The 21,001-nt window shown below is 45.7% G+C and overlaps 1 protein-coding gene across 1 annotated transcript in view; it reads right to left on the reverse strand.

Annotated features, from left to right (window-relative positions):
* MDN1 (midasin AAA ATPase 1) overlaps positions 1–21,001 on the reverse strand; it is a 1,740,009-nt gene that overhangs the window by 1,333,746 nt on the left and 385,262 nt on the right. Inside the window, exon 21 of the mRNA XM_069235499.1 lies at positions 14,267–14,414. Coding sequence (XP_069091600.1) covers positions 14,267–14,414 — 148 coding nt within the window. The remainder of the gene's footprint in view (positions 1–14,266; positions 14,415–21,001) is intronic.

The following is a 21,001-nucleotide window of genomic DNA, read 5'->3' on the forward strand; positions in this document are numbered from 1 at the left end:
ACTTTTTGGGCCCCAGAAAGTAGCTGGAATAACAACCACCAGTCTCATGAGGGAGGGGGAGTAGCCCCTTCAGACGATATGCAAAACTCACCGGTCCGTCGTGATGGATTCCCAGTGGTGCAGCTGATTGAGAATCATGCCTCCAACTGGTCTGAGATGGAGGACTGACTAGGAAGGCTTGGAGACTGCGGCATGGATGGGGATGGACTTGGTAGACCTCTGGTTCCCTGTCCCACGAGCCCGTGGGATTCCACATCCACAGCCACACAGTGGCAGGGCAGCATGTGCGGCTCTGTGGCTGGCAGGGTAAGGGCATGACAGGGAGCCCCTTCCGTGGCCACAAAAGGGGAGAAAAGCAGACTGTGGAGGGCGAGAGGCAGTCGCTAGGCCAAGGGACCGAGCTGTAGCCACAGACTCTTTGAACCTCTTGAGGGCCGAGTCTGCTATGTCTCCAAAGAGATGAGTGCCATCGAATGGCATGTCCATGAGGGACTGTTGGACATCCCCTGAAAAACCAGACCACCTCAACTAGGCGTGGCACCTCAGACCACCACTGACGCAACTGATCTGCCCAGTGAGTCATTGTGTCTAGCCCACAATGACTTGTGAACTTATTCTTATCCCTCCCATCAGCAAAAGCTTTGGAAATGATGGCTCGGGCCTCCTTCGGGACCTGCGGCAATAACTGAGCGACCATATGCCACAATGAATGGGTGTAGCAGCCCAAAAGGCATGCAGTGCTCGAGGACCACAATGCCAGCCTGGAGGAGGAAAAGATATTCTTCCCAAGTGAATCCAGTCTCTGATTCCCTATTCGTCTGAGTGAAAGGGAATGTACTAGATGACAAGGCCGCCTGAATGACAAGGCTCTCGGACGTGGGGTGTTTGGACAGGAATTTAGGGTCGTTTGGGGCAGGTTGATGGTGGTGGGTGACTATCCTATTCACAGGAGCCACTGTGCTGGGTCTGGACCACGTACCCAGAACAACAACAGTGAGGGCTTCATTAAATGGAAGGAGAGGCTCCAAAGTGGAAGCCCCAGACTAAGTGCGTCGCCAGGAGGTTAGTCCTGACTGCCACAGAGGTCTTAGCTCCAGACTAAGGACCTCAGCCGCCCTACTGACGACCATCAAGTGAGATACTCCCTCCGCCATAGCCACAGTAGGAGAAGAAAGCATGCCAGCGTCTGGCGAAGGATCCAGACCACTAGTCTTATCCAATACCTGTGCCCAGTTCAAGTCGGGGCTTTCTAGCTGGTATTCTAAAGGGTCCAGCGTACCCTCCAATTCTTCCACATATTCATAGGCATAAGGAGGATCCAAATCCAACCCGGGGCAAGTAGGCGCCATCGAGTTGGAAGCGGCATCAGTCTACCCCTTTCCAGCTAGTCAGGGATCAGGATTGGGTCGACACTGATTAAGGGCTCAACCAATGTCGGGAGCGTCAACATCTTAGCCGGCGGTGGGAAAGTTTGAAATGGTACAACTGGCGTCGGCACGGATCTGAGAACAGATCTGGAGATGACCTCCGAAGCCGGAACCGCGGACCCGAAGGGCCCCCATCTGAACACCCAGGCCCCAAAGGCGCCGCAGGAGGATCGGTCTGCCCAAAGATGAGGCGCAAGGCTTCATAAAACTCTTTATGCTCGGCAGGGTTGGCTCAGGCTTCCAGAAACTCGTAAGGCACCGAGCGGACTCAGCCGTAGGCTCAGTCGACAGGGGCCTCGACCGTCAACGTTCTTCCGGCAGAGTGACGGGATGAAGTCAAAGAACGTTTAGCCTTCGTCGATGACTTTTTCTTGTAACCCAAATGTCCAGACGATTTAGAATGGGACGAGGAATGGTGATGACTACGCTACCGTTCTCGAGCCCCTCCTATCAAGCGACACGGAGTCGAGCGCTGGGCCGCCATAAGCTTTAGGCACCGCTCCCACAAAGCCTTCGGGATCATGGCCCAGCACTCAGAGCACGACTTTAGGTCATGGTCGCACTCCAGACCCCACAAGCACACCAGGTGCGGGTCCGTCACAGACATCATGCAGGGATAGCCGCCACATGGCTTGAAGCCGGTCTTACGAAACGTCTCTTGACATACCAAATAAGTCCAAAAAAAAGCAACAAAAAGGTTGAATGCTGTCAAAAAATGACCAGGTTAGCTCTTCTCAGTATAGGAAGCTGGCCTAGTGTGTAGTGGACACCTATGGTGTTATCGCCCTATACCAGGTATTCCCATTAGTGAAGTATAGGTAGTGTCTAGGAAGCCAGAGCGCTCTAGAAGTAGCTGTGGACAAGCAGTCAAGACTTATCAAGAAAACATGCAAAGCTTATGCAATACCACTATAGTCACACAGCACTCTCACACATGAAAGAACCAGACAGCGTTACAAAATTAAAGGTAGTTTATTATGGTAACACAAATACTACAATACTTATTGGCATTACCCCCCAAACTGGAGGTAAGTAAACACATTAATTATACACAATAGCAATCAGTAAGGAGCATAAAAGCAACAAGCATTGGCAAAAGGAATATAAAATAGTGAGGGCCCTTGAGGAGGGCCAAACCATATACTAAGAAAGTGGAATGCAAGACAGTCCCCCACCCAAGGATTTGGAATCGTTAGAGGGGACCTGGAGGTACTAGGAACCCCAAGAGATGAATACCAGAGTGACCCCCAGTGACCAAGAGAGCAGAGGTAAGTACCTGGTTTTCCCCAAAACCAACAGGATGACTTAGAAAAAGGATTGTGCAAGATCCAAATCAGACTGGAAGAACCCAAAGGTAGATTCTGGCAGATGAAGGGCTGCAAAGGAAGGGGACCAAGTCCAGTTCATGATGGTGTGTCCGGAACCAGGAACCACTACCGAACCTTCTCTGGATGCAGGACCAGGTGGACAGGGGACGAAGAAGACCTGCTGTGCAGCACAGGAGATGAAGAGGACTCCTTTAAGTGATGCAGATGGTGTCCCACATTGGCTGTCGGGCTGCAGGTGGTTAGTGGTGCAGGAAAACCAACAAGCCTTTGGCAAATGCAAAAAGAAGAAAAAGAAGTGTTGCAAGGCTGAAGAGGACTCAACCCAAAGAGGAAAATTCAGGGTGACCCTCAACATTTGGATGAGCCACCAAAAGAGGAGGCAGCCCCCCCACAGGCAACCCACTGGCAGCAGGCAAGTTGCATTGAGGCCCCCTCAGCACACCTTAAATGGAGTGCAACGTTGTTGGAGCAGTAGAGAGGAGACTGTGCTTGACAGGCAGAAGTGATAGGAGCCGGGGCTACATGAAGCCTTAAGATCCCTTGGAGGAGGAGCAAACAAGTCTTGGTAGCTGTAAGCATTGTGATGCACAGGGATACTGTCCTGCAAGGGCAGGCAAGGGCTTACAGTCTCCCAAATTGGACAGCTGACATAGAGGACGAAGGGGACCACTACAGACCACAACCTGTGATTCAGAATCCACACAGCAGGTCGTCACTGCAGTTGGTGCCTGCAGATGCAGAGGAATAACTCCTTCACTCCAAGGAATATGCTTGGTGCACGCTGCAGTCTTGTCGACCTCAGAGGATACAGCCGGTAAATGTTGCAGTTGCTGGAAGGAGCCTGAGAAACAATGTTGCAAAGCGGCAGCGTCGCTCGAGTTGCAGATTGTGGGTTCCTGAAGTCAAGTTGCGGTTTCAGTGGTCAGAAGATTAAGTAAATGATGCAGAGGAGTCCTGCTGGAATCTTACACAATCAAATCTGAGAAACCACCCAAGAGGGGGACCCTAAATAGCCCAGGAAGGGAGATTGGACACCTAGCAGGGTGACCACCTATCATGAGAGGGCTGTGACATCACCTACCTGGCCCGGCCACTCAATACTCCCCGGAGCCTTTGCACATCTTCAATTCAAGACAGCAGGAAATCCTTTGTTATACCTTCCACTGCTTGAGCTGGTCAAGAACGAGGGCAGAAACCCACCTGGAGGTTGGCTGCAGCGTGGGCTGCTTGCAAAACCCTGGAAGACTAGTAGGCGCAATACTAAGGGGCTGTTTAAGGAGCCCCAGAGTGCATGGAATCATACAACTAATACTTGCAACAGCATTGGGGTATGATTCCGACATTTGATACCAAGCATGCCCAGGTTCAGAGTTACCATTGTGTAGCTGGACACAGGTAGTGTGTCCAGTACACAGGCAAAACAGCTTCACTGCAATGGAGCTGGAGTTCATAGAGGCTCCTCTGCTCATGGAGGGGTGCAGTCACTCACAGGGACCTGCACCCTGTCCTCTGGGCTAGGAGGGCCTACCATAGGGGTAACTTACAGTGACCTGTAGGGAAAGGGTACATGCACCTTTCCATGAAGACTCAATGGCAGGCCTGCAGACACATACTTGATGGGCTCCCATGGGTGGCACAATACATGTTGCAGCTCATGGGGAACCCCTAGTGCCCCAATACTAAGAACCTTGGGGGGTGGGGGGGCGGCAAGTATGCGAATTGCGGGGTGTGCTAAGTCCTAGACAACCAAATTTCGAGGGAACAAGCACAATCACTGGGGTCCTGGTTAGCAGGATGCCAGTGAAAACAGTCCAAGCATACTGACAGCAGGCAAAAAGTGGGGGTAACTATGCCAAAGAGAGGGTACTTTCCTACCCTTTGGATGTGCGTGTGGCGCGGAAGGTAAAGAACTGACGTCAGCATGCCGGCATGGTGCTTATGGTGGTGCGACATCATCACTGTGACCAAGACGGACGTAGAGTCGACAACGCCACCTGACGGCACGCAAGGGTACTGCTCGAATAAAAATCTTTCGATCCAGTCTGACGCCTGAGGAAAATTCTAAGGTAAGGAATTTTCAACTAGAAGTCTCTATCAGATTAGTAGAATGCGAGAATAGGTCCCAGACCAGAGAATGTGGAGTAGTTTGCTGAGGGCTGGGAGGGTATGGAACCCCCAAGCGGTGAGTATCTAGAAGAGCAGAGGTAAGTTACCTAGTCCTCCTGTAGGCTAACATGGGAACTTAGGACTAGAACAATGCAGGAACAAGACCAGACCGGTGGAACCCAACTGTGGATTCGGGATGAAGAGTACATGTCAAAGAAGGGGACAGAGTCCAGTCCACGTACAAGTGTTCAGGTGGGGCAGGAGGAAATGCCCACCCTTCTGTGGGTGAAGACCCAGGAAAACTGTGATGAGTGGAAGCAAGCTGCGGAGTACAGGAGCTGCAAAGGAGTCCCTGAAGTTATCTAAGAGCTGTCCCTCAACAGTGGCTGGATTGCAGATGGGTCAGGAGGACTACTAACAAGAACAAGCAAATGCAAATTGGAGCTGAAGAAGATTTGCAGGGCTGGAGAGAATCAGCAAGGCCCTGGGGACTCTGCCCTTGGAGGGGAGTCTGGGCTGACCCTAAGAAGGCAGGAGAGCCAGAAGAAGCAGTCAGAGTCCCCACAAGCAACCCTCTGACAGCAGGCACAGTAAGTCGCAGTGAGGCCCAGGAAGCACACATGCAGAGGAGTCCCACGTCACTGGAGCAGCAGAGAGAAAACTGTCCTTACAGAGGTAGAGTGCTGGAGGCCACGGCTAATCAGAGCCTGGAGATCCCTTGGAGCAGTAGTCAACAAGCCTTGGCTGCTGCAACTGTCACGGGGCACAGGAATTCTATCCTGGAGGAAAAGGCAAGGGCTCACAGTCTCCCAAGATGGAAAGAAGGCAAAGAGGACCCTGAGGACCCCTCAGAACCAACACCTGTGTTGGAGAACCTTCGCAGATCCAGAGGACATCAGATCTCAGCAGTCGGACGTTGTTGCTGTAGAGGCCTGTGGATGCAGAGGAGTGACTCCCTCACTCCAAGAGAGATACCTTCTTGCTTCCTTGGTGCACCTGAAGTCTTGCCAACCCCAGAGGAAATAGAGCTGTGAAAATGTTGCAAAGTGGTGACAAGAGCTGCAGAAACAATATTGCAGGGCAAGGTCGTCTTGGTATTACAGTCTTGTTTAGTTTTTCTGAACTCCAGCAGCAATTCCGGTGGCCAGGAGCAGAAGAGGTCGTTGCAGAGGAGTCCTGGTGGACACTTGCAAGCCGAATCTAGGGACCCACCCGCAAGGGAGTCCCTAAGTAGCCCAAAAAGGGGCTTGGTCACTTTGCAAGATGACCACCTATCAGAGGTGGGTCACTGATGACATTGGCCTAACCTGGCCACTCAGATGTTCCCACGGGCTTCTGCTCATCTTGGTTTGAAGATGGCACAATCAAGTGGCCACCTGGAGCAGCTCTCAGCACCACCTCTTGGGGTGCTGATAGACAGGAGAGTGGTCCCCCTCTATTTCCTTTGTGTAGTTTAGCGCCAGAGCAGGGACCCGGGCTCCCTGGACTGGTGCAAAGTGGGTTATGTAAGGAGGGCACAAAGTGTGCCCTTCAAAGGACATGGGAGGCCTTCAGACAGTTTGCATGGGCTCCCAATAAGTGGCATAATACATGCTGCAACCCAAGAGAGACCCGTGGTGTACCAATGCCCTGGACACCTAAGTACTATATACTAGGGACTTACAGGGGTGCACCAGTATGCAAATTGTGGAGTGGAAAGGGTACCAAGGCAACCAAATTTAGAGGTGAGAGGACAATCATTGGGGTCCTGGTTAGCATGATCCCAGTGAAAACAGTCTAAGGACACTGACAACAAGCAAAAAGTGGGAGTAACCATGGCAAAAAGACTGCAATGAACAGAGAGGTGGTCTTGACAAAGGAAGCAAGAATGGTAGCAAATGACCCTCGTCTACTCTGGAGCACTGAATCATAACCCAGGCAGCATGACTGACCTGAGTAGTCCTCTTGACAGGGGATTACATCGCATATCATAGAAGTGAGATTGAACAACCACAACCTGAAATGCCCACAGGGAGACCAGTAGCAAAAGTGAATGATTGGAGACTGTGCCTGGGAGGGCATAGGGGACATCAACAACAGACAACAAAGGGCAAGTTGCTCTTCCTGTTGGTGCTTAAAGGATGGAAACAAATAAGTGTTTCATAAAAGAAGAACACTTGAGGACAACAGACCAGAAGTGGTTCTAAATATAATACTTCTTAATACAATATTTCGCCCCTGGAGAAAAAAAGGTAGTGGAGTAGGCATCCTTACAGCCAATTAAGGTAATGAGCTAGGTGTTATAGAGATGCAAAGGGAAGAATGCTACTTGAAAACAGGACACTCATGGGCCTCTACTATCACTGGCCGTCACATACAAAGAAACTGGATTGAAGGCACGGAATGGTCAGCTTGAGTGCACATGTATAATCTCTATAACCAACAGTTCACAATGACACTGATTTAACCACTACCCTTGGATTCTTCATTCCTCAATGCCTTGTCTAGTGTAGTAAGTGCTACATAAATGAAATTACAATAAAATACAACACAGGCCCAAGGTAGGGCAGGAGAATTTCTCCATTTCTTCTCTCTGTATAAAACAGCGAAAGCTACAGGGTCTCATATTGGGAGAGGACATTAATATAGTTTTGCCTGCAGAAATGGACAAAGTTAGCCAGTAACAGATGAACCTCTGCAACAAGACACAAGGGATTAGTGCAAGCCTTGGGTAGATAGGTGGAGACAGACATCCACTGGTAAAACGCTGTCATACGTAGTCACTTGCCAAAAAGAAATCTATGCATGTATTCATTGCTTCTTTCTGAATAAGCATTTGTTAGGCAATAATCTAAAGTACAAACAGGACCCGATAATATTATTTGATCATAGCTCGATCTTTAATACACAGACTAGGAGATGATGAGAGGGGTAAATCCATGGCCTTGAAGCTAAGCCCCACTAATAATACAGGATAATAAATGTGCCATCAAAGAATATCCTGTTAACTGCAATGACGACACGGGCGTGTTCACAGAAACAAGACGGGATGCAAGACAAATCTGCTTTTTCAGAGTAGTCACCTGGGATTTGGTGGACCCCTTTTATTTGTGCTTGCTTCAGAACTCTGTGCACTATGCTCATGTTAACCAACAGTAAAGTGCTTGGGCTTCCCTTTTAAACATGGTTGAATTGGCATATTTCCATTAGTATGCTTAACTTACCTATATGCTCCTAGTACATGGTATAGGTGTACCAATAGCCTAGAAGTTAAATGGCATTTGTAGAATACAGTACCTATTGTGCCTACCACTATAGTGGCAGTGCAAATATTACTTCATAGCTACCACGTGTAGCCTGATTTCAGCAGTGGAAGAACCCCAACTCTACCTGTCAAAATAAACCCTTTTGACAGATCAAAACCTTCATTTTAAATATTAAAAAGTCACATCTATGTATGCTTTAAAGCCGGCAAGGCAGGGGCATATTTTAAAGCAGGACATATATAAATGGGATGTTAACATGTCCTTACAATGGCTAGCTCCCAAAAGCTATTTTTTCCGCAGTGGCAGGCCTAGATGTTCTATGTAGAAAAACAGAATACATTACAAATATATCTCGCAAATGGGACTAGCTAGAAAAATAAACTAGTTTAAATAGTCATTAAAGTCTATTTCAAGTCAGATTTTTTATAAATATTAAGGAAAAATAAATTTTAGACTTAACTTTTCATTGTCTGAAGCTCTCGATGCTAGATTTGCATTTGCTCTCTCCTTCTGACAGCCAAAAAGGAATTTAAATAGGTGTGAGAAAGGCGGAAAATGCCTCTCAGGAGCTTACATGAATGGGAAGAGGAGATCCTGTGAGTGCCACAGAATATGTAGGGTGGTGCAGTGAGCATCCCTTTTGACATTACTGTGAAATCCTGATTGACAGGCTGCTGTGGTTTTTACATATAACACTGAGGGCACACCTGAAAAGAAGGGAAACAGGGTGCCAAAACAATGTGAATATCCATTATCTGGTTGCTGAAAAACTCTACTTTTATTCTGCAAGACTTCGGTTTCTGGGTTTGTTGTGGGTACAGTGGCAGCCCCAAACTATATTATACGGTTAAATGGGGGAGGACACTAAGATCACCATAGCACACTTCCCACACAAACACCACAATCCTCAGAGCCCAGGCTTAATATGGCCTAAGAATTTGGCCATTTTTAAAATGCCCAAACTAGATGGGTTGGTCCCGAGAACTTTCACACCAATAGTTAGGGGTGTGCCTAGGAGTCATCCCAACTGACTGGCTCGTACCAGACATAAATGAGGCATCTCCAGGTGCACATTTCATAACACTCCTGGACCCATGGAAAATCAGAAGAGGACTGAACATAGTGAGACCAGAGAAGAGTCTTCAAGACAGGACCTGTTCTCTCTTGCACACAGGACAAAGTGGACTCCAAGGGTCATAAGGCTGACCACCAGCTCAAGCCATAGAAATAAAACAAGCTACAAGACACCTTTCCTGCAACTGTCCAACTAAAAAGTGGCAACTGGACTAGACCCTGCTCTTGAACTTCGCATGACACTCTGTGGGTCTCTCTGTGCCTCACTGGATGTCCTGGGGGCTTTAAAAGTGCACACTTTGGTGGATTGAGGCTTTGATCAGGACGAACCAAGTTGATGTATGCGACCTGCACTCCATTGAAGTCAACAACAAATTGCGTCTGATTTTTGGTCTACAGCTACTATTGACTACTGTGACGAAACAAGGTTTATTATATGGTGTGGTTGTGAGACCTACCTTCCAACCCTTCTTAGAACTAGTCGGGCTTCACTTCACAAACCTTAGCTCAACCCTGGTTAGCTGTAGCTTTGACCAGTCAGGAGCCAACAAAGGAACAAGTGTAAAGCATTGAAACAGCACCAAAACAATTGAAGAAATAAAACTCTCCAGACATCAAACACCAATTCATAAAAAAAGATTATGATTTTATGGACACCAAAATGAAAGATCCACAGGAGGGGTCCAGAGATATAGATTTTTAAAGAAATAATTAATCTGGACTTTTCAATCAACTGTAAACAAGCACTCAGAAAGTCAGCAAATCTGACAAACTTTTTCAGCAAAAGGCTATTTCATGGATGAATGGGGTCAGTTTGGATTACTTTGGGGAACCAACTTCAGCAGTGAGCCAGTCAAAGGGACCATCAAGGTCTGAAGAAACAGTTATCTTCATCAGAAATGCAGTCTCCAGTCCAGTTCCGGCATTAATGTCCACTTGCTGTGAACTTCTGGGCAGCGGTGCTGTGCCAGGAATACAGGAATATCAAAGATGCTGAAAATGCTGTGCAGTTGATAGGTCTTTCCTGAGGCTACACTTCCGTCCTTGGCATGGCTTGGGCAATTTTGCCCACAATAGTTTAAGTCCCTCAAAATCCTCTTTACTCCAGCAAAAGTCATGTCGCCACTAGACTACTGCTCAAAGGGCACAACCAAACCAGTGACTATAATTCTCCTTCTAGGTGACAAAACTGCACTCTGCTGAGTCTTCAGGACCCAATGGACTTGGCTGCAACTTTTGGGTGTTGGGTCTCGGGTTCCCAAGCTGTGCTGCGATGAGGACACATGATCCAATGATCTGACCTACCAGGTAACCCAAACAGGATTCCTCAGCTTTTGTGGCCCTGCAAACCGGAATTCCGCCAACTGACTTGTGGAGTCCCTGCTTCTGGGATGGCGCAGGGGATGACTTCTCCATCAGCACAACACCGACACCCTCTTTGCTTAGCCCAAGGAGCAGCAGGTGCAGCTTAACTATATTGCAGCCTCACTTTGTCAGTTCCTTGGTCATCAGGGCAGTCTTTCTTCGGTTCTCCTCTCCAATCTAAGCAAGATCAGACTTCTGGAGGCCTGTGGTGCTCCTTTAATACCCATAAGTGCCCTTAAGTGAGGTCACTTGGTTCCCTCCTGCCTGATGACAACTTCCTGTGAAGTGTGGCATCTAGCTATCCCAAAATGCTCTAATCTGTCCACTCCAAAGATGGCTGAACCCCTCCCTCGGTGACAGGAGCTTGATAGCTCACCCTTGGTGTGTGATAACCTTTAGGCTTCACGCCCATGGGTAAACCAGTTTGGCAACTGTTTTTCCCCCTCTGTCCCTGCTGAGAACCAGTCTACCGAAACAGAGCAGCCATTCTCATGTGTGCGCGCACAACTTGCCCTTCAACTTCCCCTTTGAAGTTCGCCTTTCGGTCCAAGCCCCTGTGAGGCTTCATGCCAAGAAGAGGCAACACCTCCTCCAGTGGCAGGCCTCTATTGTTACCTTTCCTGGGAGTCATTCACTTATCTTCCCAGGAGGGCAGAAGACTGTGTGAAAGGACAGAAATGACAAGGGTTGTGTTTATTCCTAAAGCGGGTAGTCATCTACCCCAAATAATAATATAATTTCTTAGAGAGCATATTGAGGGTGGCATGCCCAAAAAGCAAAAAGAGGTCCAAGTGGCTACCTCGAAGCTGGAATGACTAATTTGAAAACACCATAAAAGGACGATATAAGGCAACACATCTTGTGTAAGAGTAGCCTCTGAGATCTTAAATACTATGATAGGGGCAATAAAGTTAGGAAGTCCTGTTGGCCAACCGCTTGGCACAAAATGAATGTATAATCATATTGTGGAAATTGACAATGGTAGTGAGAAGTGGATTATGACTGAGGATGGGTAACATTCCCCAGGATTTTACCAGCAAAAGTACTAGCATCAGAAAGAGGATTACTTGAAGAAACTACATCTAACAAAATTTACTGAGGCAGACAAAGTGGGGATTAACTCACTTATTACTTAATAAGAAATGTTGCTGCCCATCAAAAGCCTTAAATTAGAGAAAGCACAGGTTTAATGCCAGTGATTATAAAACATTTGCCCAGATCATTTTGGGGACTGTAATGGAGTTACATAACTCCTTTAGATTCACAAGGCGGCTAACCAGCTGAGTGGATGAAGCCAGGAAGGGACCTAGGAATACCTTCAGGAAATAGGTCGACATCCCTCAAATATAGATTACGAGCAATTCATGAATTTTTTTCATGTAGACTGGAACACATCAAGCTCAAACTAATCCACTTCTATCAAGCACAATTCATAAAGGGAGACAAACTAGCAGCAATACTAAAAAAGTACTACAAATGATTTCTATGGCTGAGAAACAATAAAAACAGCTAACACCGCTCCTCTGGGAAAGCAGCCTTAAGTCACACCTGATTTGTCGAGCAGTAACTGCAGAGGATGCTTGCAGGATATGAAATATTACAGGCAAGGATGCAGATTACGGCTTCCTGTCATAACTGGTCTGAATTTGTAGGGGGATAAGGCAAGGATGCCCATTTTCCCCTCTCCCAGATACCGAAGCTCAAAAGATCAGACATAACTAGCGTATTATGTGGAAAGCTATAGCCTCATATAGAAAACTGGGAAACATGCAAACAAAGCATGGTATGCCCTTTTCCTGGTCCTCCAAGCATGTAGGCTAGTTGTATGCCAGTCTTACATAATATGCAACAAACAATGCAGCAAAACTATCATGAATTGTATAGGTCAATTAAGATGCACCTGATAAATAGGAGGAACCATACTATTTTCTTTATCGTGTGACAACTGTACTCACCAAGAGCTTTCAAACACTACCACTGTGGGTAATAAGACTAGGTGGGGAGGATATGACGTTTACTTGGTATGGAAATCTAGCACATGTACCCACTGTAAGGGGAAGCAACTATGTGTTCTGGGGCCTCTTGGTGAATTATTTAGCCAGGGGCAGGATTGTAGACTGTTGAAGAACCCCATGGAAACCACGAAAACCGACACTACTAAACAGGACATTTCTGATGAGAATGGAATGATTATTTTTCTTTTTTTACGGTTCGGTTTCTGTTATGCTGGCAGTCTACTTTAACATGATTGCTGGCAAGTTTTTCAGGTTGATAAATAACTTGTCAAAATCAATAAAAAAAATGATTGAATGTAAAATAAAATTTTAATATAAGTGCATCCACATCTTTAAATACCTTCTTAAGTACTAACAAACAATAGATAAGGCTTAAGCTCAGCCACAGAGAGTACACCTGCGGAATCACCACGTAAGTGTGAGAAGTCTGCAGATTACCAGTACAGCATAGTAGGTTAATGTACCTAGAGCAACGGCCACTAAGGAGCTTTCAGGTCACAGGATTCTCTTTATTATTGGTCAGCCTTACCTAAAACATCCAAATATGTCAAGTGGTGCGCTCAAGAGACAATTCTTTCCAAGAGCGAGGCAAGCATGTGTGACTTTGTTGTAGCAGCTCCCCGAAGTGGTCCATCACCACTGAGAAGCTGTATTCCCAAATTGCATCACTGATCACAGCTACAGTAGAGATCGATCTCAAAGACTGTGAAAGGTTAGAGAAGATGCAGTGTACTTCCAGAGCTCCCAAGACAGACAACCAACTGAAACCCATTACCACATCCAGCTGACATATGTTCTTCAGCAGCACTAATGTAGTTAAGAATTTGCACCTTTCCCAAAAACTGCATCTCATTGGCTGCTTTCATCTAGGAAACTGCTAGAATGGGTGGCACTAACTTCAGTCCGCTCCTCTTCCCACCAAGTCAGCTGCCAGTTATCATTAGCCTATCCACACAAAGATAACAAAGTCCCTCATCAACTTACAGACTTGGGCTGCATAAAAAGATGCTGGCATTGGATTCAGGCTCATGGTCACTGTAGCCCCATTTCCTACAGGTAACACATATACCTTCAACATAAAAACCACAGAGTTATAAAAGTGGCCCAATGAGTTACATATTACTAGTGCCATAAAATGTATTAATGTTACAGAGCACATAAACCTAACTAAAAACCTTTTGTTGTAAAAGAACACCATATTCTAGACATTAGATGTACAGTGAGAGGGACTCTACAGCACTCTGAATGTCAAAGGGGTTAGCGGACAATTCATTGAACTTGTAGTAGGGTTTGGTTTATGTGCTTCAAATAAATGGGAAAATACTTGTTTAAAATAATGTGTACTTGTAGAAAGCCCTTACGTTAAACAGAGCCCGGAGAACCGGCCTGGGAGCAGTTAATAACAGTAATATTATCATCTAAAAATAGGCAACGAAAACGGCACACAACTCCCAATAGCTAGTTTATGCTCAAGATATTTTGCTTCCTACAGATACACAGATTGTCTAAACATCTTGCCCACTGCACACACAAAATCATCTGCCATTTTGCCAGGTCTCACCACCATTGGCTTTTGTTTATCATTGTGCCCTGGGCTGCTTCCCAAGCATGTACCATTGTTTACCACTTCCAAGAGAATTGGCCAACCTTTATTGCTAATCAGATACTCAATGTTTTGCTAAATACCATGCAAAATTCATTCATACCTCGTAAAGAGAGCGCTGTATGCTGTTGCATGGATTTGTAGCTGCGTATCTCAGGGCTCGGCAAAGTGTGCGAAGGCTGTAATGAGGTCGGTGACCAGTACCATCCACAAGCTTGGAATTGGATATTTTTCGCACAGATAAATAGAAGCTAGAAAATAAAGGGTGCATCAGGAACTTAATGAGTAAGAAGTAAGAAATATGCTGATGTATAGGAAATGCATAATTAAAACCAAACTAAACATGCACTGAAATACAGAATTTGTTTACATTTTTTTCTAACTGCCATCATCAAGTTTTAATATTCATCATTTCTTAAATAAATTTTCATCCATGGAAAAACATGCATCCTAAAAGGAGTTGAACTAAAGAAAAAGAAAATGCTACTCACCCTGTAAGCATTGGTTCATAGAATATAGTGCTGTAAATTCACATCCTCTGCATATTCCTGCCATTTAGAGTTGAGCTCGGACGTTTGCACCTTGTTTGTCTTAGAAGACTTAAGTTAAAGAGAAGGCTATCTGTAGCAACCACTAGCTCCCCCCCGAGGTGGGTGGACGGATGTCAATCTAAAACATCACATGCTACGAACAGAAGTTTACAGGCTAATATTTTCTGTTTGTAGCATGAATTACTGTAGATACCCTTGCTTGTTGGCGAGCAAGAACATCCACACAGTAGTGTTTAGTAAATGTGTGTGGATATGACCATGTAGCAACCTTACAAATATCGGGTATAAGAATTACCCAAGGAATGTCATCATGGCCCCTATCTTACAAGTGGAATGCAGCCTAGGCAGGGGACACACCGCTCTTTCTGATTTTTAGTAGTAGGTTTGGATGCACTTGACAATCCACCTTGCTTAACCTGCCTTTGACACAGGATCTTTGTGAGGCTTAGAAAACTCAACAAAAAGTTCCTGTGTGTTGTGAAGTCTCACTCCTGTCAATGTAGCATATGGGGGCATATTTTAGAGTTGAAGACCCTTCTCTGCTACCAAGTGTGATTGAGGGAAAACAGACAACGTGCTCTGTAGTTTGGTTGAGATGAAAAGAGTTACAACCTTTGGGAGTAATCTGGTTTGGACTGGAGGACAATTCTTAGGCACCTGAAAGCAAGGCAGCTTTACAGTGAGGGTATACAGCTCGCTAACACGGCTGAGGGACACAATAGCTACAAGGAATGTGACCTTCCAAGAAAGGAACTGTAAAGGGCGGAAGTGTAGTGGCTAAAAAGAAAGGAGGGCCCATGAGTCTGGTAAAAAACAACATTAAAGTTCCAGACCGGGACACAAGGAACTCTAACACACCTGTTTCAGTCCTTCAATAAAAGTGTTGATGAAAAACATTCTAAATAATGGAGAATGTTCCACGTTCAGCATGTAGGCCAAGTGAAGGCACATGGAAGCATAAGCTTGACATGACTTCTGAAGGTGAAGGAACAAACAGCCAATTTCCTGGACTGCAGGCCTGAGAGGGGTGCAGGTGCTTTGGAATGCCATAGTGGACAATGCCTTCCTACTTGGCAGCGTAGCAGACATACATTGTGGGTCTGAGTCATCTATGCCATTTGGAGAGACCTGGGTCGTAATACATAGACAGGTAGGCATTTGAAGCTTCCTGTCTTGTAATGTCCATCCTGCTTGGTGGAGGTGCTAACAAGCCCACCCAGAGCAGGCTTTGGTGTCTGGCCCTTTAGAGCGCTGGCTCTCATCTTGAAGGGGGAACCGGGGTGAGAAATGTGATTAGGGTGGCTGAACTGGTCACGGCACCCTCTGGGTGCATGTACTGGGAATCTAACACTGGCATCAGCCCATTTGGTGGGCTCACCAATACGAGATGTTTGATAGCAAACATCCCTATCTTCAGTGAAGCCATCATGTAGCTGGGGAACTCCTAGTAACTAGTGTCCAGCACATGTATTTAAAATGGATTCCCTGGTCACTTAAGACGTCTGAGAATCAACAGACATAGCAGGGTATTATCTGCTTGTGCAGATATGCTCTCACATGGCATATAATGCACCCTGCCTAAGGGCTGCAAGAGCTGCTTGAGGGGTGACTTACATATAGTGTTAGGGGACATGGCACACAGGCTGAGTGGGTCATGATGTGTTTTCTCTTTTTTCTGCACCAACACACGCAGCCTGCAATAGCAGCCAGTGACATGCTTGGTGAGGGATCACTTGGGGTGGCACAATTCATGCTGCAGCCGTTAGGGACCCTCTTTAGTAGCCCAGGCACCAGGGGCAGTTTCTGTTCAAGGACGTTGGGGCTCCACCCCCTTTATATGTCCCTTTCCCTCTCCCATGTAGGGCAGCTCCAAATAGAAGCATTTTTGAAGCTACAACTGTGCTTAATAAAAAAAAAAAATGGATGTGCACACTGTCAGTCTTGCTGGCTAGGAGGTGGGGTTGCTGCACTCACCCCAGTCAAGTTTGTTGTCTTCTGCAGCCTGCCTCTGCATTACTGGCACCTGCCCCTCTCCTTGGCCCGAAGTGTCTATTTGCTGGGCTGAACAACCCCTCAGCCCTGAGCCCTATGAGATCATTATCTCAGCAAAGGTATAGCTTGAAGGAGTGATCTCAACCCACTGGCAACGTGAAGATATATTTAACCCCGGGCATTTCAGGCTGAAGCCCATCAGTGGTGATCCTGCACGTCAGTCAGGGAGCAGCGTCACCACCCTTTCCCAACTCTTCACAGGGTGGGGTGTGTCCCCAAGTTGTGACGGTTTGGAAAAGGGTGGGGTAGAGGCTGCAGGTGGGAGTCTGCGCAGTTCATTATTAGGAGTTTTGAAGATACTCTGCGCAGACTCCAGGTGTCTCCATCCTGTGCTGCACTAAGTACAGGATTGAAGGGCACCATTTCAGCTCTAGTAGAGCCAGTGTGCTTTCCAGGTTGTATTTATATGCGGCTCCAGAAAGGGGACTAAATTCCATCTAGATTGTGCCCTGCAGCTCCCAGCCCTGTTTTCATATACGTGGACGAAGTAAGTAACTAAAAGTAAAAAAAACAGAAGAGTGCTCACACATCCCATTTAAGGCTACCCTGTTGAATTTTTGTTGTAGAATGCTGGTCATTGCTGAAGTGTGTCTGAAGGGGACTTTTTTTTAATGGAGCGATCAATGAATTTTTTTTTTACTTTATTCGTCCGTGTGAAGGAACGAACTTTGCATAGAATGTGCCTCTTAATTAATAGAAGGTTAGTCTAAACTCCAACGTTTTCAAGTCCCCAGGGTTATTGGGCACGGTCACCTTTCTATTATTTCATTGCACTATTCATAACATTCATAATATCAGAATATGTATTTACAATAAGTGCCCAAACCCATGCTCATAGTGCACAGCAGTAGGTCTTGAAAAGTTTCAACATTAAATGTTGTTGTTGTAGATGTTCATGTAGTGTGTTTTGTTTTACTCATTTGCATATAGATTTGGATTTAGACCGCAGAGGGATTCAGAAGAGAAATTAACTTATCATATGTTACACATGTTATACCTGCAGGATTGCTTGGTACAGGACGACATACCAAACTCTTCTACCCCTGCCTAGCCCTGCTGCCTTGCTCTGTGGGGTGTGTCACTGCATGTTGCATGCAGTGCTAACATCAAAGGAGCACAGAGTGGCCCTGCTGGGCTTCCTCACGCTCTCAGCCATCTGCACCGAATCAAATCTCTAAGGGTAAGAATCCATCATAAAACCTAACTGATGCCAACCCCTGATCTCATGCTACTGGCTTTTAACTGCAGATTCAATAACTGAGCTATTTCACCAGCCACCAAGTGGACATGCAAGGAGGCTTGAAAGCTAGAGGACCGGGACCCACAAACAGGTGGGTTGAATAAAGTCAGCGTCCCTCATCCTTCCCTCACCCTGTGGTAAGAAACCAATGAAGACGCTGCTTTTTAACTCGTGGCCATCGATAGACACCATAACTTACATTACACAAAGTGTTTTGCAGCAGGAGGAACCAAGTCCACTGAGCTATCTCAACAACTAAAATGAAGACAGAGTAAGGGAAAATCACCTCGAGAAAACAAGCGTATTAATAAACAGATGTTTGAGTATCTGAATGCATGTATCTGTTAATCATATATGTCTGTAGAGGACTATGAATGTATCTGTACCTATGTGTCATCAAGGTGTGGTAATATCAGAGTGCCTCAACACCTCTGTGTGTGTTCGTTGAAGTTTCTAATTACTACATGTCTGTGTGAGTGGCAGTTAGTTTTTCAGGGTTCCAATGGTCTTCAGTCACTGGGTGATCTGGTGAAGTGAGACAGGTGTCTGCCTTCTGTGATGCAGTATTTCAGAACGGGCAGGATTTATGGATTTTTTTTTTTTTTTTTTTTTTAAAACACCTCTAACAGCTCAAATGTGAGATAGCCACACAATAAGAGACCTAGGAAATCTACAGGCTTGTGAAGGTGGGATAGAGTTAGTCACAAGTAGCATGGCATGAATGAGTCGGACATGTGTCAAACACTTCTACTCATTTTCCATACCACAGGGGGTTGGTGATGAAAGACTGTAGTACATTATAACTCCTTTGTACATTCATACCCAGACACTCCATGGATAGTTGGTGCTTTCCTGTAGAGCTGGAAAAGTGACAGCAGAACTCCGTGCTGAGTGCAGCAGGTTATGAGCACTTGAGAAATGCCTGAGTTTAAACCCTAGTGGCCCCCTACACTTCTTGAGAGAGTGCACAAATCACAATCATCTTGTGTACCTCTGCTGTAGTGAACTGTGCGGAGTCTGGGTGCACAAACACCTTCTAATGGTGAAAATTCCTACACTGTGTGCCACCACTTCGCCACATGGTTCTGTGAACAGTGGGTTCGTAGGGGCTTGGGTGTGGGACAGGGAATGGTTTCTCTTTACAAAGGGGTAGTTAACTAGTTACAAAAGGGTCGAACCACAGCCTCCTTCCTCATCCTTGTGGTAAAGATAGCAGTCTGCATTTAGAGGGGGAAGGTACACATTGCACCTGCTGCCCTTCTTGGTACAAGGTAAGATACCTGACTTTTAAGCCCCCCCCTTGCCTCACCCTCCAGGGTGGTACTTTGAATGTTGTGTCAACATCACATGCACATCGGGGTGGCAACAGAGTGGCCCTACTGGGTTTCCTCCTGCTCTCTGCCTTCTGGAATGCAAGCGGGCAAAGCACGGAGGGTAATAATCACAAGACCTCTACTAAGCTTATTTATCTGGATAGATAGATAGAGATATATATATATATATATATATATATATATATATATATATATATATATATATATATATATATATAAATGCCACTTACCCAGTGTACATCTGTTCGTGGCATGAGACGCTGCAGATTCACATGCTGTGCACAGTTCCTGCCATCTAGTGTTGGGCTCGGGGTGTTAAAAGTTGTTTTTCTTCGAAGAAGTCTTTTCAAGTCACGGGACCGAGTGACTCCTCCCTTTCGGCTCCATTGCACATGGACGTAGACTCCATCTTAGATTGTTTTCCCCACAAAGGGTGAGGTAGGAGTTGTGAGTATACTAGAGGTGCCCATGCAATGGAGTAGTAATGTATGTACATAGTGTGTATTAAAATAATATTTATTTAGATATTTAAAATTTTCATGCAACTAAAAACGGCTACAGGCTCCCGGGGAGGTGGGAGGGCGCATGTGAATCTGCAGCGTCTCATGCCACGAACAGATGTACACTGGGTAAGTAACATTTTCCATTCGATGGCATGTGTAGCTGCAGATACACATGCTGTGCATAGACTACAAAGCAGCTATCTCCCCAAAAGTGGTGGTCAGCCTGTAGGATTTGAAGTTGTCTGAAATAATGTTCTTAATACAGCATGTCCTACTGTGGCTTGTTGCGTTGCTAACACATCTACATAGTAATGCTTAGTAAATGTATGAGGCGTAGACCAGGTGGCTGCCTTACAAATTTCTGTCATTGGTATATTTCCAAGAAAAGCCATTGTGGCGCCTTTCTTTCTAGAGGAATGTGCCCTTGGTGTAATGGGTAATTCTCTTTTTGCTTTAAGGTAACAGGTTTGGATGCATTTAACTATCCATCTGGCAATGCCTTGTTTGGATATCGGGTTACCTGCATGAGGTTTTTGGAAAGCTACAAACAATTGTTTTGTTTTACGAAATTGTTTCGTTCTGTCAATGTAATACATTAGTGCTCTTTTTATGTCTAATGTATGCAAGGGCCTTTTAGCTACTGAGTCTGGTTGTGGAAAGAAGACTGGGAGTTCCACAGTTTGGTTTAGATGGAATGTTGATATGACCTTTGGTAAGAATTTTGGATTTGTACAGAGAACCACTTTATGTTTATGTATTTGTATAAAGGGTTCTTGGATAGTAAATGCTTGTATTTCACTCACTCTTCTAAGTGATGTGATGTCTATTAGAAAGGCTACTTTCCAAGTCAGAAATTGGATTTGACAAGAATGCATGGGTTCGAATGGTGGGCCCATGAGTTGTGTTAATACAATATTAAGGTTCCACAAAGGTACTGGTGGTGTCCTTGGGGGTATGATTCTTTTTAGTCCTTCCATAAATGCTTTAATAACTGGGATTCTAAAAAGCGATGTTGTATGTTTAATCTGCAGATAGGCAGATATTGCAGTGAGATGGATTTTAATGTAAGAGAAAGCTAGATTAGACTTTTTTAAGTGTAGTAAATAACTTACTATGTCTTGTGTGGAGGCATCTAGTGGCATAATTTGTTAAGTCTGA

This window comes from Pleurodeles waltl, chromosome 5 (genome assembly GCF_031143425.1).
Source record: "Pleurodeles waltl isolate 20211129_DDA chromosome 5, aPleWal1.hap1.20221129, whole genome shotgun sequence".
NCBI lineage: Eukaryota > Metazoa > Chordata > Amphibia > Caudata > Salamandridae > Pleurodeles > Pleurodeles waltl.